Source organism: Ursus arctos, unplaced genomic scaffold (genome assembly GCF_023065955.2).
Source record: "Ursus arctos isolate Adak ecotype North America unplaced genomic scaffold, UrsArc2.0 scaffold_20, whole genome shotgun sequence".
In the NCBI taxonomy this organism is placed as follows: Eukaryota; Metazoa; Chordata; class Mammalia; order Carnivora; family Ursidae; genus Ursus; species Ursus arctos.
In genome coordinates this window covers 41,842,079-41,869,004 of record NW_026622875.1, presented here as the reverse complement: position 1 = coordinate 41,869,004, position 26,926 = coordinate 41,842,079, and the positions used below count along the sequence as shown (strand labels likewise).

The window sequence follows — 26,926 nt, the reverse complement described above, 5'->3', positions numbered from 1 at the left end:
TACTGAAGCCATTGGAGCCTTTCGGACTCTATAATCATGCCATGAACAGTGTGTGTGTATGTGTGTGTGTGTGTGTGTGTGTGTGTGTGTGAGAGAGAGAGAGAGAGAGAGAGAGAGAACAAGAAAGAGTAAGAGCCTGACTTCCTGTTTTTATAAGAATCTGACCCTTAGCACTCCTGCTTACTATTAGAACCACATGTTTAAAGTTTCATTCATTATTCCAAGAAATAGTAACTAGAACAAAGCCCACTTTGGAAAATGATTTTAGAAGAGCCCATATTTAGTAAGGATACTGGTTTCCCCAAGAATCTAGTCTACCGATAGATGTCCTAGAGTGAAATGATGTTTGTGTACCAAAGATATGGACTTACCTAGAATTCAGAAAGTACTTTTATATCAGATGTTGAATTTTTCATCTTACAACTCTTTGTTATAATAATTCCGTCAATAAAATCAATCAAATACTGATGCTGTTGAGAAAGAAAAACACTTTAGCTGTCTCTCATCCAGGGAAGGGCCTGCACTGGGGAAGGAAACTTTGGAGGAGTGGGTAGCACAGTGGAAGAGCTCGCATTAGGAATCTGAGTGGCTTTCAGAAGAGGAAGTGCCAATGAGGCAGGGGTTTGTTGAGCATCTTTCCGAGAACCCCTCATCCCCCACTGAGGCCTGCATGGAGAGGCTATTACTGAGGATCTTGTCCTGTGGAAGTTGGAGGTTGGCCTTCATTTCCTAAGGCAGAAGGAAAGAGCAGAGCGGTAGATGGGTGCGGTTGCAAGGTGGATATCTCTCTGGACTGTTACACAGTTGTGTTCAAGTAGATGCCTCTGTCATTGCCTGACACTATAGAAATTTCAACGGATCATTTCCTGAAATTGTCACAGTCATTCATCGTTTTCATTTTACTCAGGGAAGACATTTTTATCATGGTGAAAATTTTAGCTGTGCTTTGAAGGAAAGGAGTAACCCCCCATAGCTACATCTCTTAAGCATTTACTATGGGATGAAAGTTATATGTTCATTACCTCATCCAATATCTGAGTCCCATTCCCATCCTCACAGATAATGAAAAGAGTTAGAGAGATTAGAAAACTTGCTTAAATCACCCGGCTAATAGACTGACGGTGCCAGGGATGAACCACATCTGGCTCCAGTGTTCATCTCTTCATCAACTCTCTTTATAGTATTCCCCCAGAAAGATCAATCCAGGTAAAGAAAAAGGCATCCTTGAGGGCATGGGGTGCTCATAATCAAGTACCGTGTTGAGCGAATTGGATGACTCCAACAGTTTTGTTGAGATGGATGTTTTAAGTTGGGCAATATTGACAGGTATCAGTAATCTGAACATGGCCTGCAGGGTCTTGCATGGTCTGGCCATGTCTCTCATTGTCTATCCTCCAGCCAACCTGGCCTTTTTTCAGTTCTTCAAGTGACCATGCTCTCCTGATCACAGGACCTTCTCTCAGTTCCTTGATGGATCATGTTCCTTGATCATAGGACTTTTGCACATGTAGGTTCCTCTGCTGGATGTCTCTTTTACACTTTCTCTTCTTACCTAGTTAACTCCTGCTCTCTGTTACATATTCCCTCAATCATCATTTTGTCACAGAAGATTTTCCTAACTGGCTGTGTCTCCTATGTTACTCTCTCATAGCATCAGAGATCTAGCCGATCTTTAGTGTTCTTATCACAATTATAAATTTATATATGTGATGCTTTATTTAATGTGTATCTCTACCATTGGTCCTTATGGGCCATGTCAGTACGGATAGTTTCTGATCTGGTTAATGGAGAAATGGATGAATTAGTGAGTAAATGGACAGTACTGAAGGCATAGGGCAGCTGGAAACTTTATAAATGATAGCAGTCAGGACACATTCTGGCACTTACATGGGAGATGCTGTGATGAAGACGGGTTGGTAGATTATTCCATTGTTAAATACCCTATGGAATGGATTAGAAGGGAAAGTTTTCTGATGAGATGCACCTAGGTTCTAGTAGGAAAAGGGAGGGCCTGGGTTCCCAGCACATTTAACCTGTGGTCACAGAATGAAAAGAAAGATTCAGATACAAGAGCTGAGGAGTTAATGAGCATATGGGCAAGAGAGAAGAGGCAGAGATTTCAAGCCCAGAAAATGGGGAAAATGAGATGCCATCTGCTGCTTGGGGTATCCCAGATGACTGCAGATGATGAGCTCAGTCTGGGTGTGAATGGCCAGGTGCCGCCTACTGCTGGGATTGAATTGGCGTGGTTTTGATTTTGGGAGCTACTGACACAGGTGGTAGGTGAAAGCGCCCTATGGAGAGGGATGGAAATACCTTACAACCCCTTGCAAAATATAAGTTTCATAGGCTCTTTTTGAGAAAACAGAGTAGCTGAGTTATGGATCCAATGTCACATAGATAGTAAATGACAGAGCAAGAATCTAGGCACTCAACCAGAGACCACACACATTTTCCATCTGAAGGTTGATAGCTATAGGCTGTAGCACAAACAGGCTACAGTTTTAGCATTTCCTGTATCATTCATTCTATCAAAGGAGAGATTTTTTTACTGATTTTTTTTTGGCAGAATGTGCTATATGTAAAATGTCATCTGCTGTCATTTTGAATTTCTATAATAGCACATGAATGCTTTTATGACCACAGTTTCTGAAATAAATCCTTTTTCTCTGTTCCAAATATAATCACAGATGTAGAAAGAGTAATAGAAACATTACTGCTACTACCAAAATCTTCCAAATGGCCAAACAATATTAGCTTTTGTTCTCTTTATGAATACTTCTCTACTATCTGCATTTTTGCAGACATCCATCTCAGTTTCTGCCATTATCTACATTACATAGAGTGAGTAGAACCCTTGTGAGTACCACTCCTTAGTTTTTGCCTGTGAAAATCAATGGGATTTTTATAAAAACGAGATAATTTCTATGTAGCACTAAAACTAAAAGTCAAAGGATTATTTTAGATTGTAAGTACATGAAGTCTATGTGTACTAAAATTATAGTGAGCTCCTAAAAATATTGATATGTTATACTATTTCTACTAATTTTCTGCAGTACCCACAATGGTGGAATGGGAAGATTAAAGCAAGCCATCTAACATATGAAGTCTTTTTTTATAAAAAGATTTGTTTATTTTAGAGACACAGAGAGAGAGAGCACACGAGTGAAGGAGGAGAGGTAAAGGGAGAGGGAGAGAGAGAATCTCAAGCAGTCTTCCCGCTGAGCATGGAGCCCAGTGCGGGGCATGATCCCAGGACTCTGAGATCATGATCTGAGCTGAAATCAAGAGTCGGATGCTCAACCGACTGAGCCACCCAGGCACCCCTAAATTTGTGAATAGTCTTAAAAACACTTTGTATCTCTTGCCTCTGGAGATGTGTCATGAAAAAGGTTGCTGTGGCCAATGTCGTAGAGGTTGCTGCCTATGCTCTCCTCTAGGATTTTGATGGATTCAAGATAAAAAGCTTCTGCACAGCCAAGGAAACAGTCAGAAAAACTAAGAGGCAGCCCACGGAATGGGAGAATATATTTGCAAATGACACTACAGATAAAACACTGGTATCCAAGATCTACAAAGAACTTCTCAAACTCAATACACAAGAAACAAATAAACAAATCATAAAATGGGCAGAAGATATGTATAGACACTTTTCCAATGAAGACATCCAAATGGCTAACAGACACATGAAAAATGTTCAAAATCATTAGCCATCAGGGAAATTCAAATCAAAATCACACTGAGATACCACCTTACACCAGTTAGAATGGCAAAAATTGACAAGGCAAGAAACAATTGTTGGAGAGGATGTGGAGAAAGGGGATCCTTCCTACATTGTTGTTGGGAATGCAAGTTGGTACAGCCACTCTGGAAAACAGTGTGGAGGTCCCTTAGAAAGTTAATAATTGAGCTACCCTATGATCCAGCAATTGCACTACTGGGTATTTACCCCAAAGATACAGACATAGTGAAGAGAAGGGCCATATGCACCCCAATGTTCATAGCAGCATTGTCCACAATAGCTAAATCATGGAAGGAGCCGAGATGCCCTTCAACAGATGACTGGATTAAGAAGTTGTGGTCCATATATACAATGGAATATTACTCAGCTATCAAAAAGAACGATTTCTCAACATTTGCTGCAACATGGACGGCACTGGAGGAGATAATGCTAAGTGAAATAAGTCAAGCAGAGAAAGACAATTATCATATGGTTTCTTTCATCTATGGAACATAAGAACTAGGAAGATCGGTAGGAGAAGAAAAGGATAAAGAAAGGGGGGTTAATCAGAAGGGAGAATGAAGCATGGAAGACTGTGGACTCTGAGAAACAAACTGAGGGGTTCAGAGGGGAGGGGGGTGGGGGAATGGGATAGGCTGGTGATGGGTAGTAAGGAGGGGGCGTATTGCATGGTGCACTGGGTGTTATACACAACTAATGAATCATTGAACTTTACATCAAAAACCAGGGATGTACTGTATGGTGACTAACATAATAAAAAATATTATTATAATAAAAAAAAATTAAAAAAATAAAAACACTTTGTAAAACTCAGCCCTCTACTATTTCTCATTACTACTACTGGACTTAGAGGATAGATAGATATTTAGATAGGTAGATAGATATGCATATACAGTTCACCCTTGAACAACATGGGTTTGAACTGCACTGGTCCATTTATATGTAGATTTTTTTCAGTAAATACAGTTCAGTGGTCTAAGTGTACTTTTTCTTCCTTAGGATTTTCTTGATAACATTTTTTTTGGTCTACCTTTACTTTATTGTAAGAATACAGTATGTAATACATATAATGTACAAAGTATGTGTTAGTTGACTGTTTATGATATAAGCCACAGTTGGATATTAGTAGTTAAGTGTTGGGGGAGTCAAAAGATATACATGGATTTTTGACTGTGCTGGGCATTAGCACCCCTAACCCTCACATTGTTCAAGGGTCAACTATGTATCTATGTATTTATCAAAAGATACAGCTCTGTCAGTATACAGTGATAACACGAAGTATGGATCTTGCATACTAGTTAGGAATGATAGACCCTAAATGCATAAATGAATATTAAACAAAAATAGAACCCTAGTTCCCCTCACTGTCCCATTTCTGCTCCAACAAGATGAAGGAAACTATCATGAACCAGGAGAAACTCACCAAACGGCCCGCACAAGTGCACATTGGTGGGGAAAGAACTGCTCCCCGAAAGAAGGTGGTTCATAGAATGGCTAGAGCAGATGATAAAAAACTTCAGTTCTCCTTAAAGATGTTAGGGGTAAACAATATCTCTGGTATTGAAGAAGTGAATATGTTCACAAACCAAGGAACAGAGATCCACTTTCACAACCTGGAAGTTCGGGCAGCCCATTACAGGCCATGCTGAGACTGAGCAGCTGACAGAAATGCTACAAACTGAGGGCTTCAGAGGGGAGGGGGGTGGGGGAATGGGATAGGCTGGTGATGGGTAGTAAGGAGGGCACGTATTGCATGGAGCACTGGGTGTTATATGCAAGTAATGAATCATGGAACGTTACATCAAAAACTAAGGATATACTGTATGGTGACTAGCATAACATAATAAAAAAATATTAAAAAAAAGAGAAAGAAATGCTACCAAGAATCTTAAAACAACTTGGTGCAGACAGTCTGACTAGTGGGGGAGACTGGCTGAAGCTCTGCCCACACAACCAGAGAGGAGGAGGAGGATGAAGCTCCATTTCTTGTGGAGAATTTTGATGAGGCTTCCAAGAATGAAGTAAACCAATGAATTGAGCCAACCTCTGAAGAAGATAAAACTTGAAGAAGTTACTGGAAGTTGCTATTTTGTATTATATTAGGACTGCTTTTCAAGATTTTGTTCATGGATCTGACAAAATCTAGATCTCTAATACTTTTAAGGCCAAGTCCCTTGGACATGCAGCTCTTTCCAGTGTTTGCTTAGACATAATTCATTCTTTGCTGCTAATTAAGCTAAAGAAGCCTGGGAATAAAGTTCGAAACAAGGTTAATAAAGTTCTTTGCCTCATATACAGTTTTATTTTTTTATTTCATTGACACTGATTTGTACAAGAAAGCAAAGTTGTTTATGGAAAGCTAATCATGGCATGTAATAAGTCTGATGATCTCTGATGAAATTTGATTAAAGACTTTAAATGATTTTAAATGGCAGTATAATGTAAAAAAAATTAGATAATGAAAGATATGAATCACATGTAACAGAAGAGTATTAAAGAAAGGGACATATTTATGATAGTATGGTCAAGAAAGACCTTTCTGAAAACCCAGAAGCATATGGTCTTCTATACCTGGTAGGAGTTTGGCTTTTATTCTTAGTATATATTAGAAACCTTTGTCGAACTTTAACTTTGCGAGTGGTGGTCTCTGCTCTACGTTTTCCCAAGGTCATTTTGGCTCTGGCACGGGGAATTCTGTTTTGGAGGGAGCGAGAGAAGCACGAGTCCTGTCGTCCTGTTTAGGAAGCATTGTTCGATAGTCTACGCGAGCGCTCACGGCTGAGATTTGGACTGGGGTGGTAGCAGTTGTATGAATTTTTCATTACTGGGTAACAAATTGCTGTGAAATTTAGCAGCTGAAGACAACATTTATTTCCTCACCATTTCTGAGGGCCACAAACCCAGCAGCAGCTTCGCTGGGTGGTTCTGACTTAGGGTATGTTACGAGGTTTCAGTGAAGGTGTCAGCCCGGGCTGCATCTGAAGCCCTGACCCAGGGTGGAGGGCGGACACTCACATGGCTGGCAGGTGGCCTCTGGAGTTTGGCTGGAGCTGGGCCTCTCATCCTCCAGGCTGCTCTTCTCGCTCTGGCCTTTTCAGCAGAATAGCCTGGACTATTTTACATGGCTCAGGCAAGGATTTCTTAGCTACGCCATTAAAACCACAATATATAAAAGAAAAAAATTAATTGAATTTCATCCAAGCTTACAACTTCTGTTCTATGGAAGACATGAAGAGAATGAAAAGACAAGCTTCAGACTAGGGAAAATATTTGCAAATATGATGAAGAATGTGTATCCACAACTCCATCATAAGAAAGCAAACAACCCAATCAAATAATGGGCCAAATTTTGAACAGGTATATCCTTAAAGAAGATACACAGATGGCAAATAAGTACATGAAAAGTGTTCAACACTATTAGTCATTAGGGAAGTGCAACTTAAAGCTATACTGAGCTATTACTACATACTTACTAGAATGGCTAATTAAAAAAACCCCGAAAACCTGACCTGACAACAGGGGCACCTGGCTGACTCAGTTGGTAGACCATGTGACTCTTGATCTCACGGTCATGAGTTCAAGTCCTACCTTTCCTTACTTGAGGGGAAAAACATCTAAAATAGATAAGTGAATAAATGAATAAATAAATAAATAAATCTGACACCACCGAATGACTGGTGAGAATTTAGAAGCAACTAGAACTCATACATTTCTGGTGAGAAAGCACTGGAAAATATTTTGGTTTGATAGTCTTTGAAAAACGTAAGCATACACTTATTGTACTATCCAGTAATCTCACTCCAACGAATTCCTTAAAAAAGAAATTAAAAATTATGTTTGCGAAGATGTGTTTGCAAATATCGTACGTACTTGGACCTCTAGGTACAATCTTGAATAAGAATGGGGGGGGTTGACATTCTTGCCTTTTTTTTCTTTTCTTTTTGTATCCTTGAGTTAATACTGCCTTGTCTTGGTTAATACCTTGTAATAATTTTTAATATCTTGTAGGAAATTTTCTTGTCTTTTTATCAAAATCCATGGCTCCTTTTGGTCCTTTCTATTTCTATTAATTATGCTAATTTTATACTTAATTTGTGAAATTTACGTAAAATATTTGGAGGAATTTGATTGGAATTACATTAGTTTAGGAAGAATGGCATCTATGTAATATTGAGAATTCCAATCCATGAACTTGGAGTGTCTCTCTGGTAATTTTAGGCTTCTTTAATGACTCTAACAAAATTGTATACTTTTCCCTGCATAGATCTTTCATCTTTTGTCATCTTATTCCTGGATATTTGTTTCTCTGCCACTGCGCTAGTGTGTTCCCTTCTCCTCCTCCTTTGTCTCTATCTTCTTCCTCTTTGTCTTTATCTTCTTCAGAAAGAAAAAAGAAAACAAATATTTTTGCTTTATTTAAAAAATTCAGTTATTAAGGGCACATTAAATAATTTGCTTATGCGGCAATCTCTTCAACATGTATAGCAACATATGAACAAGATTGCCACATCTTTTATTTATTTTCTTTTTTTAATACATATAATTGACATATACCATGTTATTACTCTCAGGTGTAAAACATCATAATTTGATGTTTGTATATAGTGTAAAATGATCACCACAACAAATCTAGTTGACATCCAGCCTTGTTTTTGGACTTAAAGGAGAAATATTCACATTAAGTAGAAAGTTAGTTGTAGCTTTTTATAGATGCTTCTTACCAGGTTAAGGAAACGCATTCCTGTTTATCCTTTTCTGAAAAGAGTAGATGTTGAATTTTATCAAATCCTTTTCATACATATCGTATGACTTTTTTTCTTTAATATGCTGATTCGCTGAACAACACTGGTTGACTTTTAAATGTTGAACCAGCCTTGTATTTCTGGCATAATGGACCTTATGTATTATCCTGTTTATCTATGTCTAGATTTTATTTGTTTACATTTTCTTTGGGGTGTGTGTGGGTGTGTGTGTGTGTGTGTGTGTGTGTGTGTGTCTATTTTCATGGGGGATATTGTTCTGTATTTTCTTTTTCTTTTAATGTCTTTGGCTTTAGTCTCAGAGTTACTCTTGGCTTTATAAAATGAGTTGGGAAGTGTTCTCTTCTATTTTCTGATAGAGTTTGTGCAGAATTGATATTTATTCCTTAAATGTTTGGTAGAATTTGTTATTGAAATGATCTGGGCCTGATTTTTCTTTTTTTGGTAGTACGTTGTTTTGGTAAGGGTTTGGGGCTTTAGAATTAAGTAACTCCAGATTTACATCTGAGTGTTAATTTCTCCTTGTGAGACCTTGGGCAAGTTACTCAATCTCTTAAGTAAACTGAGCCTCAGTTTTCTCATTTATAAAATGGGTGGCTGCGAAGATTGAATAATGATAAGTATCGGTTGTTCAGCCTGTGTTATCCTGCATTTACATATGTTAACTTACTCAGATTTTGTTATTGTACCCAACTATTTACTCCTATTTATGCTGTTATAATCCTTATTTTAGAGGTAAGAAAACTACTGCAAAGGGAGATTAAATAATTTACCCAGAGTTATGCTGGTAGCACATGATGGAGCCAGGATTGGAATTGAAGCTGCTTCTGGTGTTCTTGCTTTTAAGTGCTAAACTGCACTAACCATAATAATACCTGTCCTTCAGGACTGCTAGCAGTATTCAATTAGGCAATTCACGTAAGCAGCTCAATTTGTGTTATTTCAAAGTTGTTGTTTAGTAAATGGGTGTTATTATTAATAATGTGAATTACTATTAGTTTGAAGTCTAACTACTTTGGAATATTTTCAGCCTGAAAGACATATTAGTATAGACACATTATCAAATATCTCTATTAAAATTCACTGCAGGGGCGCCTGGCTGGCTCAGCCCGTTAATAAGCATTTGCCTTCAGCTCAGGTCATGATCCCAGGGTCCTGGGATCGAGTCCCACATCAGGTCAGTGGGGAGCCTGCTTCTCCCTCTCTCTCTACAGCTCCCCCTGCTTGTGCTCTCTCACTCTTTTCTGTCAAATGAATAAATAAAATCTTAAAAAAAAATAAATCAAGGTCACTGCGATGAGATATCATAAACATTTGGTGCACTTCACAGAGTGATATTGTGAACACCAAATCTTATTAGGAATAGCACCTTGAATTCTTGCCCTGGTTCAGCACTGTCTTTTTGTGTCATCCTAGTAATTAAATCTCTCGAAGTATTAGAAGCTCTGAAGAATGTCTGTTTCCAACACTTTGACCTAAGTTGTTGAGTGATTTTAAAAAGGGAAGTTTCTAAAGGTGCTTTGAAAATACAGCTAGTGCTCATCTTGAATATAAATATTTGATGTTCTAAGTTAAAAATCAAAATCCTTTGTTAAGATATAAATACTTTGAGATGGTTCTGAATATCATTATTTACTGTGACAATACAGTTAGATGCCATTTAATATCAGATTTTCAGGTCTCTGTGGTGGTTATTCAGGCTTATTTTGGTTGGTTTTTTTTTTTTCTGTCCAGATGAGCTGATGCCTGGCATATGTCAAAATATCAGATTCATTTTATTTATTTGAAAATTATAAACCTAGAAAGTGGAATCATAAGTTCAAGAAGCACTTGCCCTACTTCTCAGTCAGCAAGACTTACTTTAGTTTTTTAGTGATAAATCTCATTATTTCAAAATATATAATATAATGGCCTATTGTATGTAGGTGATTAATCAAGACCGCGAGTGGTATGGAAGATTGGTACATGGCGCATTTTGACAGAAGGTTAAAATAAAGCTTTCTATTGTGAACTTTAAAAGTTATTGTGCAGAATGTCAAAAGCTAAGGAACCACAATAATAATAACATTGCATTTTTTGTGTGAATTATAGCTGACTTTGGACTGGCAAAGCAAAAACAAGAAAACAGTAAACTCACGTCTGTTGTTGGAACAATCCTGTATTCCTGGTAAGGACAGTTATTTTATGGTTTGCAAACATCATACCTAACTGGGGCTTTAGTTTCATGTCTTGGCTTGCAAAGGAAAGATGATTTTAGGAAAAGGAGCTTATGTAATGTTTTCCTCAATTACCCAGATAATACACAAGTACACATCATTATGTGTGTTTGAAATAACAACAAAAAATTGTCTTTCCTCTAAGGTGACTCTGCCCCTCATGGAGGCTACTTTTATTATTTATAAATTGAAATGATCCTTGGCATATAGTAGGTGTGCAATTGTTGAAGTATCTGTGAATGAACTAGCAGACTCGCTACTCACCATGACACTTGGAATATTTTATTGTACCTATTCGAAAAATGACTGTTTTTCTCTGTCCGCCTATAGACATTCAAGGGCAGGAGAAAGGTTTTTTTGTGTGCTGATACATATCCTGGCACCTGGCAGGTAATAGATGCTGAATACGTTTTATTGAGTGAATGAATAAATGATGACATATATACTTAGACATATGTTTATTAAGTTGGTTGCTTCTTGGGTAGATGGGTGTTTATATTTTGATGAACTGAAACACTGTAACTTATTTAACATGCTTTGAGGGTTCCTTTACGATCCATTAATTATAGGCAATGAGAATCTTCTTTTGCTGATCACATATCATTTGTCTGAATCTTTTCAAATTAGCAAGCAGATAGAGTCGTCAGTAGACATAACAGATTCAGGGACGTATTCTCGAATCTTATTCAGCAGGTCAAGCCATCTAGACACTTCCATCTTCTTTTTTAATCTACTGTGTTGTTGTGCAATTGATTCCTGGGGATAGGATTCAGAATAAATCTTCTCAAGGGAGGGTGGAAATTCTCTGTTAAGTAACAGTCTCATTTTAAAAATTCCTTTCCTGCAAGAATGTTCAGAATAGTGTCAGGGTTCCCACCAGGATTCTGACATTGTTGGCTAGTTATTCTCTCAAGTTTTAATTTTTCCAAATTTAAGATGTTTCCTAATAAATTGAGTGACACATCCAGTTCCTTTTGAATTTTCTGTATCCTCATTTTTTGAGTTTGTGAACTGGACAAAAATAAAGCAGATATATTTCATGGTCCTTCCCTGCTCTGAGTCTCATACCTCCTGCCTTTTCTTGAATTGTCTTTTTAGCCATCCCCAAAGTGTTTCCCACCAAATTCTATAATTTTTGTATAATCCCAAGCTTCTCTGAGCCTATTAATGTGGACATAGGATGCCTGTCCCTGCCCTCCAGGGTCCCAGAGCGTTTGATAAGTCTGATGTCTCCATGTCCTTTACTCTTTCTTTGGTCTTTGCTTCCTCAGATATTACCTTATTTAATGGAAGAAAGTTCTCTTTATCAACTCTTGTAGGAAGTGCCTCAGAGCATTCTTTATTCTATATCTCAGCTGCTAGATAAATGGTTTGCGGACACTGGACTGATTGTGCTAGAACAGAAGGTCAATAAAAGCTCCTTTTCTTCCTCTGATTTGATTCATTATGAGGCAGGTCATTGTAATCCTTCTCATGGAAAATATTCTCCAAATATGGTCTTTGGTTCCGGTTTTTATCTGTATGTCTTACTTGAATTCCAATCCAAGACTGCACACTGTCTTCAACTGCACTTTCAGAGCAGATTTTAGAGGTTGAAACTCTGAGAAACATTTTAGGTATGTTCCTCATGGAACACTTATTTGGGATTTCTGGGTAATAAGCAAGTATGAGCTAATATGAATGGAAAACTTTGACTAATCCTGGAGCGGGAATTCTCTGAGACTGTATTGCTTAGTGTAATCCCATTCACATTATGCCATTAGATAATTTAAAGGAAAGCTGGGGAAGTTTCCATTGGATGGATCAAAATAAACCCATAGGTAAACTTGGACAAGCAGAGACAAAGTGAAGCACACCCAACTATTGACTGTACCTCTTGCATTCATAAAAATGCTGTAATAAACTCAGAACTCTTAAATGGCTTAGAACACTTCAGTAGCTTATAGTTGCTCATTATTTAAAGACCAAGTCCTCAGTGTAGCTACAAGCCCTCAAACCTGCATGCTAAGTCATCGTCTTTACTTTAGCTCTGACCTCACTCTATTGATTTCTGGCTGTGGCATCTGTGTTCCCACTGACCACAGGACTTTGGCACATGCTGCTCCCTCTGCCTAAATACTCTTTTCCCCACTGGCCTCCTGATTAACTCTTTCTCATTTTCCACCAGAGGCTCTGCTGGAGTGTTGTCTCCTCAGGGGAAACCACCTAGACAATGCATGTTTCCCCTGGTCTACATACTCCATGCACTTTTCCTTCTCGCTTATTTGTGATATGCCCAGGTGATTTTGTTCACCACCATCCCCACCCCAAGGTCTGGTATTTTATAGGATCACAAGAAGTATTTACTATATGAATGATCTAATACTTGCATGGTTATGAACGGTACCTGACACAATGGGCTATAAAGAAAACTGCTTCTTTCGACTGTACCAAAATTTTAATCTTCTATCACTCTCCCCCTTTGCTGTTCCTTCAGATCTTCAAAATGCTCCTGCATGGTTTCTCTTTCTCCAGCTAGCTACAGTTTACTTCCTTACTTCCTTCTGGTATCTGCTTTAATGTCACTTCTGGAGGGAGGTTTTCCTGATCACCTGCCCCAAACAGCAGCCTCCTTCAGACTGTCCCTTTCTCTTGCTTTATATTTTCATAGCATCTGCCTCTCTCTGACATTATGTCATATTTTAATTGGTCTATCCTACGTCTCTCCCACTAAAACACAAACTCTGTAACAGTAGGGCTGCTGTCTGTTTTGTTCCCTGGGGCCCGTTGTTTCCCTGGGGCCTGAAAGAATAGACTGACAGAATCGTAATAAATATTTTGAATTATTAAAGTGAAAAAAATCTTTTAAAAAGTGAAAATGAGTCATTCTGGTTGTTTTGTTTATTTGTCTGAAAATGCCTTTTTTAAAACCTTATTGGGAAAAATGGACAAATGTAGTCGTATATATTTAAAATAAACAACACAATGGTTTGGTTTACATATACATCATGGGATGATTATTAAGATTGGGATAATTAACACATCCATCCACACAGTTAACTTTTTTCTGTTGTGTTCTTGCAACTATGCTTGAGATCTATTCTCAGCAAATTTCCAGGAAACAATACCATATTATTAATCACAGGCACCATGCTGTACCTTAGATCCTCAAAACTCTTTCTTCTTGTAGCTGAAATTTTGTACCCTTTGATCTACATCTCCCCATTTCTCCCTGCCCCAGCCCTGGGCAACCATCCCTCTACTCCCTGTTTTTATGAAATCAGCTTTTTTTTTTTTTTTTTTTTTTGGTCTTTGTCTGTCTTGCTTATTTCACTTAGCATAATATCCCCTAGGTTCATTTATGTTGTTGCAAATGGCAAGATTTCCTTCTTTTTAATAGCTAAATAATATTCCGTTATATAAATATCCCACATTCTGTATTTTAATATGATGAAAAATCCATGTGTGTTTTTGTCAGGGTCTAAAGCACTAATATATCTTTGAATTTTTCTCACTTTTGCCTTCATGAAGCTTACAGGAACATTTTTAGTTTGAAACAGTAGGTACTTTGGTGCCAGGGTCTGCTGCATTATTTCTATTTATTTACTTTATATTTATATCTTTCATAGTTACCAAAACAGTGAATAATGGGATCATGTAGGATATTATCATTTAAAAAAATAAAATGTGAAATGATTAGAAGTTATCGAGACAAGTATTCTTCTATGACTGAATAAATTGGTCCTGAAGGAAATTGTTAAAGAAGAATTTTAAAGAATAAGAGCATAATTGGAAAACGGGTGTGATATTGACAGGCAGATTGGTAGGGTCATTATTAAGAGCATAGCTCTGGAATCAGACTGCCTGGGTTTAAGTCTTAGGTCTACTGTTGAGTGTTGTAAATTACTGAACTTCTCTGTGCCTCAGTTTCCTCATCTGTAATCCGAGCTTATTAATAGTGCCCACCTTTTAGGATCGCTGTCCGACTAAGTGAGGTGGCACATGTTGAGTGCTTGGAGCAATGCCTGGCTGGCATATGGTAAGCACTTGTTAGATCGCAGTGATTGGTGTCTGCTAATGTGAGTCTAAAATTTGAAAGGATGGTGCTCATTTGAATATATAGATTGTATTGTGTCTAAGAATCAGATTCATTTCTTAATAATTATAGTAGAGAAGAATTACTTATGCTGTGTTTTATAGCTCCTTCTCCTTCCCTGTCTCTATGTTTGTTCCCTGAATGGCTGCTTTGGTTACTAGGAAGGACCAGGATTTTTCTAGGAGCTGAGGAGTGTGAAAGGGAAGGAGTATGTGTTTAGCATGCAAAGACAGGAAACCTGAAGGAACAGAACTTTCCATAGTGGGGCCTTGAGCAGGTGGGATATGGGGATGGTTTTACCTGTAATTGAATTTATTTATGGCTTCTCTGTGGCCCAGCAGGATAAGATATACCTGAATAATACATAATATCACAGCTTTCTGTCCACAGACCCTCCAAGGCTCTATAAATACACACACACGCACACACACACACACACACACACACGGGAGAGAGGGAGGGGGAGAGAGATAGAGAGGGAAAGAGGACTGTTCTATTATCTGCTTAGGTGAGGTAGGATTGAGTTAGGATTTATTTACACAAATTGAACTCTAAATACATCTTAAAAAATGTAATAGGTCACATGGTCTCATGAATTTAAATGGAAATTGCGAGATAGAAACTACTAGAGAGCCTCTATTAATGGTGTTCCACCCCATAATGTCTACCATTATGTTGCCAACCCCATATTTGTGCTCATTTTTATTTATCTAACACATGAATGGAGTTTACTAAGTGGCAGACACTATTTTAAATGCTCTGCAAATATTAAGTCATTTGATCTTCCAACCTCTTTTAAAATAGGTGTGACTGTCTTCAGTAATCTTTGGGGGAGGTTAAATGATCCTGCCCAGTGTCACGGCTAGGACGTGGAAAAGCCTGGATTTAAATTCAGACAGCCTGATTGGAGGAGTGTGTGTTCTTAACCTCTCTGCTGTGCTGCTGCTAACGGGTCAATCGTTGGTAGACTGAACTCATGTGTCAAGAATGAGAAATATTGTACTCTGACTGATGTCTGCCTTAGGAACATTGTGATTTGTTCTCTGGATTACATACGTCCAGGTAGACTTCATCATGCATGTATTGTTTGCCAAGATTTACTTTGAATTGAATATTAAAAATTCTTGTTTTACATGTTTTCTAATTCTCACAGTTATTTTCTCATCATTCAACACTTTTGAACAATTTTAGATAAGTTTTAGAATACTGATAACAGATTTACTGTCCAGAGACATTCGGAATTCTAACTGAAAAGTTATGGCGTTTCTAGGCAAGAGAAAAAGTTCAAGTTAAGAAAATTTATATTTTTCTATAAAGCTATAGTGTCTTTGATTCTGCTGACATCACAGAAAATGTATGAATGGAGAACAATACCTTATAGAATACAGTTAGGATATGGCTAGTTTTCATTTGGTCTATCTCTGGCATTGTGAAACACTTGGACTAGCCTAGATTAGAAGTTTGAGTATAAATATATAATGTGATGTACATTATGGATTTTTTAGAGTCTAATTTGTTCTGAACTCCCCAGCAGCACAAAAAACAAGAAAAGGAGTTCTCTGATGATTGATTTTGTCAGTGGAAGTCCTTGCATCTTTATCGACTGGTAATTCCAAATCACATATCTTTCGTTTCTACATCTTCTTTTCCTTACCTTCTGAAAGTCTTAATTTTTACAAGTAAACGTGGGTCTGTAAGCAATGGATGTCTTTCTACACATTTGCCTGAGTTATTTGTCTAGTTTGCCATTTTAAACATTTGATATACAAGTCATTATGTTGAATATTCCACATTTCCTATTGGAAGTAGATGTGAGAGGGGTTACAGGATGGTCAGATGTCTTACTTTAACATGTGTTTCTGAGAGGGTGGGTGGTTTGACTAAAGGAAATGTCCTCCTATTCTTAAACACAAATTAATTTATTGAATAATTAAGAAATTAGATGAATTATTTGATGATGAGAAAATGTATGTTTTGGTTATCTACTATTGTAGAACAAATCATCTGTAAATTTAATTACTTAACAACAGTTTGTATGGGTGTGCTATGCAGTTCCTCTGTTGGTTCCATTGGGCTCATTTATGTGGATGCATCCAACTGAAGTATTGTCTTGTCCAGAAGGTCCAAGATAGCCTCACATATCTGACAGTGAGTGTTGATTCGTGGCAAGGACCCCTCAAATCTGTTCCAGGTAGCCTTTTGTTTATGTGACTGTGATAGAGTGGCATTCCAAGAGGGGTCCCCTGGATCATCTCATGCCTATACTGCCTACCCTTGGCCCATGCTGGCAATTGCAGGAACCCTCTTCATCCTGCAGTGTCCCTCTAGCGCTATCTGCAGAGAGAGCTTAATATTGTGCTCACTCTATAGGAGAAATACTTAAAGGAATGCCATTGTTTATTGAAGGGTGCATTAGGAACCTAGGGGTCATTAAATCGATAGCTAAGACACGAAGTCCAAGGTTTGGCCCAACACACCTGAGGATGGAGCATTGGTAGAATAAGTCCACACTACTGCCATGGCCTGGTCAATGCCTTTATTTCCTCCATACAATACAGTACAATACAATACAATACAATACAATACAATACAATACAATACAATACATTTCTCTGTACTTTAAGCATTGGTACATCTCCAGAGTGCAAAAATGAAATTCTCCTTCAGTTCAATTCTTAACAGACTCAGCATATTTAGGGGAAAGCAGGAACTGTAGTTTGTCTGGGTTGGGATTTATGTTGGAATAGTGGGAGACCTGGAATTTTCCTCTTGGCATTATAGAGCCACTGGGTATCTCTCAGCCTGGCAGTCACTTAATGGAAATACTGTTTTTCAGAAGATCTTCAGAATGAAACTATTCATCACTTCACCTGTTTCTTATGTAGCTCAGCACTTGTCAGGAGCAGATAACTTGGTTCTTTCCCATGGGGAGAATTCAACTTAATTTGGGGAGACACACACACACATACCTACACACACGAGTAGAATGATCAAGGGTTAGTAAGCCACACAGTGCTTATATGAGCCTCTGGTAGGTGCACAGAAAAAGTCCCTAGGAACGGTACAGAAGGCTATGGGTAGAATGGGGAGCTGCCAGTGCTGCAGAACTGGACGTACAGGTCCGCAGGGGTGGGGTGGGCACTATACCTTTCTGGGTAATGGTTGTGCCATGGTCTAGGCACTATGCAGAGCTTATAGAAAGTGACTTCTATTTTCCTCCCATACAGACACTATGACAGGACTTGCTTGGAAGCGAGTCTGGCTGACTGATCAAATGGTCAGAAGGGAAGAAGAGAAAAGAGAACTGTGGGAGAAGTCAGAGGATTTAAACAATGAGGAAATATGAAGGTCAAATTATCATATCAGAGGTAGAGAATTAAAGAAACAGTTTAGTTATTTTGCAGTGCCACATTCAGCCTGTCTTATTCTTATGAATATATTACCCAGTGGCATTACCAATCATAAATCCCTTTACATCAATTTATTTCATAACTTATTTAGCTAATATTAATCCTCTGCACTATTATTACATTTTAAACTTAATTATAATTATTGATTTTTAATCTTGGCGTTTCAGAATGCCCTTAACAATGCTAGGAGAGGCGATAGCACAATGCCAAGAAAAGAAAACCTCTTTTGAAGTGGCAGATATTGTTTTCTATAAAATAGTAGGATGATAGTTACAAGTCCAATATTTTGAAATTCAAGCTACCCTTTAGGGAAGGAATTTAAAAAAATACACATAACAACAAAACAATAAACTGTCAATCTGTGACAATATTATGGTCTATAATAAAATGACAAAATAGAGATTTGAAAATGTGAACTGTATGTGACTTCGATACATATTGGTAACACTCAACCATTTGAAAACCTCATTTTCACAGAAGGGGAAACTTGCAGGATCCACACATTTGGTGGGTAAATTCTGAAGATTTTATATATATTACCTAATCTCATCTTAGTGTTCTAGGGTTTCAAGAGAACCTTATCTATTCACCATAAAGCATTTGCCTCTCAGTCTACCCAGATCCCCTTACCTTATTTACTCTAAATTTATCCCCAATTTTTGTAACAAAACCTGCTTCATCCATAAACCTTATAAGCTGTGCTCCAAAGCGCAGCACTGAGAGTAGTAATGAGATGTCTTTGGGTTTGCCTGCAGGGCTATCCTCCCTTAGGAGCCAACGTAATGTAGTGCAGACTCCAGGCTGGACAGCCTGGGTTTCCTCCTGGCTCTACACCTTCCTATTTGATTTTGGGCAAGTAGCTTACTATTTCTGGGTCTCAGTTTCCTTATCTGAAATGGCAGAGCTGGTGGTGATAGTGATAGTCCTACTGCATAAGGTTGTTGTGAGGATTGAAAAGATAGATGATAGATATATAGGTAGATAGAAAGATGGAGATGAGTAGATTGCCCTAGCATTTTGAGTATAGCAGGGATTCAATAAATATTAGCTGGGAGCAACAGCTTTAGTCTTTAGGAAAATATTTCTTCCCTCCACTCCAGGTACTATTCCAGGTGGTTTAGTAAGTCCCATTGTATCAGAGATCTTGCCTCTCTGGCTTTTTTGGGCTGCCCAGACTTGGCGTTTCTCCCAAGGTAAGCCAGTCCTAGCATTCCTGCCCCTGTTGGAAAAATGGCAGGAGTGGGAGTGTTGTCTTCATTGAAGCTGATCCGGTTGGAATTTTTTCCTGAGGACTTAGTAAATTTTTAGCTGGGACTTAGTAAAGAGGTGAAGCTGGAATGTGAAAGGTCCGTGAATGTTTGGTGGCCATGTTTGTAGCCATAGTGCAGGTCCATTTGAGAAGGAGACCAATACCTGGAGAGAATAAGAGGAATAAGAGGAAAAGTTCTGGCAATGTCCAGACTCTAGATTCCATTTTCCTTAAGACCCAGCTGCAGCTTTGCTCTTCTTGTATGTACAGAAGCCTATCAATGAAGTCCTCTGGTTGCCTAACCTTGCTGCTTATCTTTCGCTTGACTCTTAGTTCAGGTTATCCCCAGTGCACACTCTGAGACAAGGGTTCACATGCAAGTGGTTTGTTCCAGAGGGGATCCTAGGAAACAAGGGTAGAGGGGTGGGGAAGAGAGACAAGGAAGGGAAGACAACAGATAAAGAGTTTCTTGGGGCAATCCACCACTGTGGGCGACTAGACCTCAAACCTGCTGGAGACAGTTTAAATGTATAACTCAATGATCTCGCCCAAAAGGAGAGAGTGGGGTGAATACACCAGGTCATACCCATCACTGGTTAACGTCTGTTCCTGGGGTACACAAGTTGATTGACACTTCTGGCCTGTTGAGCTGCAGGTAGAGAAGGTCCAACGGGTTAAGAACAATCCTCAGACAAACATGCAAATGGTTGGAACTTAGGCCAGTATGCTCTGAAGAAGTAAGGGTGAAGGGGAGTAGGGAAGACACCTACAGCACCTGCTTTGACTTACAAGGGAAAACACTCTGGCGCATGAGAAATACACTTGCAGTGTGGCCTCAAAGTCTTTGTGCAAGCCGGGCAGAAATGTGTCTGATCGTCTTCTGTTCTTTGAGCAAATCTAAAATTTTCCCAACTCTTTCTCGACAGTCTTCTATGTCGATAGTAAGAAGTCATTAAAGAAGTCCCTGACAACTGATTTTAGATTTTCCTCCTAGTTAGATGGAGGTGAGAATATATATATATGTGTGTGTGTGTGTGTGTGTGTGTGTGTGTGTACACACACATGTGCACACACACACACATATATATTTTTCACATTCTCGCCCTGAGAGACTTTCTGCCTCCCTATAGTTGTGGACTAGTAAATAAGATGGTAATGTGATGCAGATGCTGTAATGATCATTTGAAAATAGCTGTGAAAGTAATAACTAAAAATCAGAAGCAGATAGGGATCTTCTGTCTGTGAGTGTGTCTGCTAGCTTGTATAAAGGCTGTCTGAAGTTTACTTGGAAGTTGCTTTTTAAAAAGCAGCCTTTGTTAAGGAGCAAGACTATACATTTTTATGTGGTTTTATATTTAGTGGAAGGCATTTGTATAATTATATACTAGAATTGAGAGATTGTATTATCCTTCTTTGCAAAATTACCATAATTACTTTATTTAGTTATGTACTTGAATTTTAAAAGCTGGTGATATTTGGCTTGAATACAAATACAAAATGTGTGATGTCAACCGATATGCTAGCTATTTTTTTTTGAACATCATTAGAGACAAGCAAATGGCAGTCGATGTACAATGAGAAATTTCAAGGCTGTTGGATCTGAATTTAATTTCTGTTTGTGACTCGAAGTAGGCAGTGCTTGATAATTTGATGGCTGGAGTGTAATCACTGGGTGAATGTAATCCATTTGTTTAATTGCCCAGACTCCTCACTGTATTTACAGTTAATTGGTTCTCATTATGGTCCTCCTAATAGATACTATAAAGCAGTAGGATTAGAGAAACCTGAAAAAGAACATTTAATTTGTGTTCTTTCTTGAAGCAAAGACTTAACAAGTGTTTATCTGGTTCACTTTTCACCATCTTCATGACAGGTTAAGGGGGAAAAAGTCTCCAAGGGAAGTGACTTATAAAATCTTTTCATTGTTTTGGGCCTTTGAAAATTTCTATAGCCAGAAAGCCAAAAACCCAAAAGTGTTCTTATATCTAATTGAAGTCCCTTTCTTATGACTTGAAATTCTTTTTGGACTTCAGTGACTGTGCAAAGCAATGGATCACTACCCACCATTTAATAGTTCATATAGTGAAAGATTCTAAGTTTTTCCTTCTAAATTTCTTCCCTTTTTCTTCATAGTTCTAAACCTTCAATTCAGGCTTCTAGATATTCTAAACTTTTAAATGCCTAAGGAAAGCCACATGAACTCATGTGACGTGGAGGAATCCAAGTTCCTTTTTTAAAGTGCAATTTTAGTGCTGTATTTCTAGCTCATATATATGCATTTGTTCCACATAAGGGCTGATTTTACTTTGTTTCATTTACCGACTTCATTCACTGATGGAGCAGATTAAAATTGTAAATGTCCCTAAAAGATTTTCCAGTCTGCTTTCTCTTCCCTTCCTCCTTCCCTACAGTTACCCGTACTCTAAATTCTGGAGCTTTCCTACATTAGTTGGGTTTCAGGCAATTTGCAAAGAATTTGACTGAAAACCAATCAGTTATGATGACAATGTAAACAAATAATGAAATTACTATAAATGAATATTTCTCATCACTGATTTTTAAAATAAAAATTTTAAATTTTCAGTGATCTGAAAATTGTAGTTTTCAGAATTGTTTTTAGAGACATAAGCATTTTTACTTATTTTTAACTTTTTTCTTTTTTTCCCCCCTGTGTATTTGATATTTTATTTCTAGATTATTTTCAACTATTGTGGCTATTATACAGTGAAATGGGGGACTGGTTAGGTTGGCTAGGTATATAATGGTAAGTGGTATTACAGTAATGTGTTTGCTGACCTAAAAGCATATGCACAGTATATTGTTAAACGGAAATATAGGTTATCAATAGTATATATATATTATGATCATAAAAACAGAAATATCTGAAAATCCTGCCAAATCTGGCATCATGAACTAAAAGTAAATTAAAAATGAAAGGATGACAATCAGAGATAAACAAAGAACAACAAAACCGCTAAGGTCCCCCCAAAAGTTCAAAACCTGTTGATTAAAGTTTCTTCTATTATTTCCTTATTATAAAAGCAGTATATTCTCATTGCAAAAATTATGAAAAAAATCTGATTAGGAACACTCATAATCCTACTAACCCAGAAGTGGGACAAAACTCAAAAAACAACTTTGTGTCTCAATTTCAAATCCTTCTCTATGCAAATATGCAGACACACACACACATACACACATGCACTGATATTAGTGAATGCTCTTTTTATACCTTAATTTTATATACATATTGTGTTCTATTATCTGGATAAATCATAGGTCAACAAGTTTCCTTTTTTAAGACATTAAAGATTATATCCAGCTTCTCCCTAATTTGTATGACACAGGGCATGTATAATTGGCTGAAAATCAATTAGAAATAAGAAGGCAAAGAAGTTTTTACAGTAAAATAATTATCAATAAGTGGAAAATCCAGTAACCGGGGATATTCACTGGTGATTAATTTCTCATTTTCTAAAAGAAATTTTCATTTTCACCAGAGTTTTTTATGGCCATAGAAATAAGAATAGCTAGCTAGGAGTTCTTAGGCTTTTCTATGTATCAAACTTAGGCCTTTATACATATCAATGTCAGAATTTAAATTAGATCAGTCTTAACTGAATGCTTTTTGACTGAGTAGTTTTTAACCAAATTGTTGGCCACTGGCAAGTAGACATGTTTATGGCACCTTCTCTGATTAACAGGGTCTCTTCCTAATCTGTTCATATACAATTAACAAAAAATTTCCAGAATGCTCCCCTCTCAATTCTGCAGTATTAATTTCTCTGCTTCCACTGACTCAGTCCTACCAATTTGCTAGCATAATGTCATTATTCTTGTCTTAAAAACAAATGCTTCTCTTTCTCTTCAGCTACTGAGCCACTTTTTTCTTTTATAGCAAAACTCTGAAAGAGAGGACTTGGCATGTAGTAGGTGCTCAGTAAATACTTGTTCAGTGAATGAATGAATGAATGAATGAATGAATGAATGAAAGCACTTAGAGGAGTAAGGCTTTGTGATAATTCAGATGAAAGCTGATTTGGACCTGCTGTTAATAGGAATAAAAGAGAAAGGGGGATGTGGGGGGATGGGGTTCATGAGAATTCTCCATAACTTTCTTTCAATTTTGTTGTGAACTTAAAACTACTCTTAAAAAATAAAGTCTTTTTTTTTTTTAAAGAGGAGATAGTATATAAATTTCAAAGGAAAAACTTAAAGTCCTTGGTGACTTATTTTATGTATATGTAACATAGAGAAAAACAGAACATAACTTTAGGATTCTGTGTTTAATTAGTGGTATAATGGATGGATAGATTTGATAGAAGTGATTTGTTTTCTTGTTTCAATATTTTCATTTCCATTTTTTCATACATCTTTTCTAATAAGGATAAAAAAAAACCCTATCATCGTAATGTTACACATACTGGTTGACCAGATAATATTCTCTTCTAAATTTCTAACTCTTGGTTGTTGACTCACATTGAGCTGCAATGGAATTTGCTTCTCTTCACTTTGAGTCTTAATTACTCTGTGGAGTTGGCTGAGGGCTAGCAAGGGGTCACCCAGAGTCAAGGCATTTAGCCCACGTCTCCTGAGGTATCCCAAAGTGTTCCTGTGACCCCAGCAGCAGCTGTTAGGTCACCTCACAAAATGGCTAGAGCTCACCCCCAGGCCTGAACATCACAGGCTATTGGACACAAGATATACTTTATCAGAATTCCCTCAATAGCTGGATTGTTCCCCCAGTTCCTCTTTCTTTTTCTGTCTTTCTTTTTTATTTGTAGTTATGTTTTATTTGGTTTGGGACAATTCCTCAAACGTGTATAGAATGAACACTTGTCATATTTTCTGACTGTCCAGATGACTTTGGAACACATGTTCTACATTTGGGGAATTTCCTACTTGATGAATATCCTCTCCTTAAGCAAGTCACCAGAGAAATGTGTTTTCTTAACCTTCTTTGCAGCTGTATCAAGTGGCTACCATGCGGCTCAGACTCCATCATTCAGATAACCTTAGCAAGAGTTGGATTTGCAAGTGAAAATGGGAGAGGGCCTGTGCTGGGCAGAGTCCAGTTTGGAGCGAGGGCAGAGGTGGTGATGGAAGATTGTGAGATTGGGATCCTGATGTCTGTAGCCCTGTGTCAATGGTGCTAACTGTACCAGCGGTATTGTTCCTCACTGTACAGCTCCCAAGCCTGACCCTGGGGTCCTTCCAGAGACTCTGCCAGCCTCTTAATAGCCTTTAATAAGTACCTTTTCTGCATAAATGAGCTGTAGTGCCTCTGTGGCACAGGTGTGGTAGTAATGGTTTTTAATGAGTACAGTATAGATTAAAGAAAACAGAAGACATCAGATGCATACTCTCCAATTCCCTCTTCCCCATGAAAGTGGGAGAGGAATGCAAAAATGGTGATAGATCTCTTTGTATTTATTATTAATAATAATAAGTAACACTTTTTTGAGCACTTACTATTTTGGGCCTTGTCTCATATAATACTTTCAGTGGTCTTATGAGAGCGATCATCATTATCTCTACTTTTAGATGTGAAACATGATTTTTTTTTTTGAAAGAATGGGAGATGGTACTCCCAGGGTATAAGAGCAAGGAAAATTAAAAAAAAACAAGGACAAGAAAGAGGGACAGTAAATACAGTATGGTGTGTTACCAGACTGTCAGAGCTTCACTAGGAAACAGCCAGTTACTTGGTCATGTGGGATGTCTCTGGACAGATCTTGAGAAATCTCTGTGTATTAAAGAAGTCCACTGGGGGAATAAGGGAGAAGAACTAATCTCTTGTCTCTCGTTGGTCGAAGATGTCTATCCTATAAAGCCTTAATTTCACCATACTTCTCGGTCGTGTTACTCAACCCCATTGGAAGTGTTGTGGCATCAGTGGTATGTCGCCAGTCTCCCATAGAGCAGTTGGTGGAGGCCTGGATACAGAAATGCCTGTAGCTCTCGCCAAGGCTGCCATGAGGGGATCCAGGATGGAGGCAAGTCCTCACCCTGGGTGGCTAGACAGTTGTCAGTGTTAGGAAGAGGAACTTTCCATTGAACAAGCTGATAAGGGTCCAGGAGGACAGGACAGAGCTGGGAATGGGCACAGGTGTAGACACATCCCTCCAAACTCTGCCTCTGTCATCATATGGCATTCTTCCTGTGTGTCGGTTTGTGTCTGTGTTTTCTCTTCTTATAAGGATGTTAGTCATACTGGATTAGGGCCCATCCTAATCAAGTATAGCCTCTTTTTTTTTTTTTTTAAAGATTGTATTTATTTGACAGAGAGAGACACAGAGAGAGAGGGAACACAAACAGGGGGAGTGGGAGAGGGACTAACAGGCTTCCCGCCAAGCAGGGAGCCCGATGCAGGGCTCAATCCCAGGAACCTGGGATCATGACCTGAGCCGAAGGCAGTCGCTTAACGACTGAGCCACCCAGGTACCCCAAGTATAGCCTCATCTTGATTACATCTGCAAAGATCCTAATTCCAAATAAGGTTACATTCACAGGTACTGGGAGTTAGTACTTCAGCACATTTTTTGGGAGGACGATTCAGCCCACAGTAGCATCTGCATGATTAGGGAAGACATAGGGAAGAATTTGCAAAGAAGAGGAAGTGAATAATTTAGTTTTGAGTATGTTGAGTTTGAGTTGCTTTTGAGGTTATAAGGCTGTCATGTCCAGTAAGTAACCCAAAATATGTTTTAGGAGCCTCAGGGGAGAGTTCCTGGCTGGTGAGGAGACACAGAGTCATCAGCATCTGGGTGGGACAGGTTGTGAAACAGACAAGTGCTGAGCAAGACTTTGAGGAGTCACATTTATGGGGTAGACACAGACAGAGGAAGCCTCGGGGGAGACTTGGAAGGAGTAGGCAGAGAGGAGGTAGAAGAAGGAAAGCCCAGAGTAAATAGTGTCAGACGAGACATGAGAAAGTTTCTGAGAAGGAGCACAGTGCTTTTCCAAGGTCAACAGCATCCTGTACTGTAGAAAGGCCAAGTATTGAGAATTGTCATTCTCATAAAGTGAATTCATGACTCAGTGAAAAGAGCTGAAGGATATCCCTTGGATCTGCAGATCGGCAGTGGTTACCAAGAGTGGTTTGGGAGGGAAACCTGAAGGAGAATAATATCCCTTGGATTTTCAGATGGATAGTGATTACCAAGTTTAGGGGTTTCGGGGGAGTGGTAAGGGCTAAGGCAAGACCGCAGGGGCGAGGGTGATAAGCTGTGGCAGATAGAACTATGGCCACAACCAGTAGAGAAAACTGTGCTGTGGAAGAATGTGGGGTGGTGGTGGTGGTGGTCAGAAACCAAGAAATAGAGAATGTTGTTGTTCAGAGGGGAAGGAGCCGTTGACGAGACTTAAAGGTGTCAGAGAGGGCATGATCTGTGGAGCAAGCAGGAACTCAGGACTCAGCCTCCTACTTCAAACAGAGTACCTCTGTTTTGATCTCTTCTATTCATTGGGTGTT

At 38.4% G+C, this 26,926-nt stretch overlaps 1 protein-coding gene and 1 pseudogene across 1 annotated transcript in view; both read left to right on the top strand.

Moving 5' to 3' along the window:
* NEK10 (NIMA related kinase 10) overlaps positions 1–26,926 on the top strand; it is a 214,918-nt gene that overhangs the window by 81,558 nt on the left and 106,434 nt on the right. Inside the window, exon 23 of the mRNA XM_044383351.3 lies at positions 10,594–10,669. Within this exon, the coding sequence (XP_044239286.2) occupies positions 10,594–10,669 (76 nt within the window). The remainder of the gene's footprint in view (positions 1–10,593; positions 10,670–26,926) is intronic.
* LOC113253860 (transcription factor BTF3-like) lies at positions 5,131–5,775 on the top strand (annotated as a pseudogene).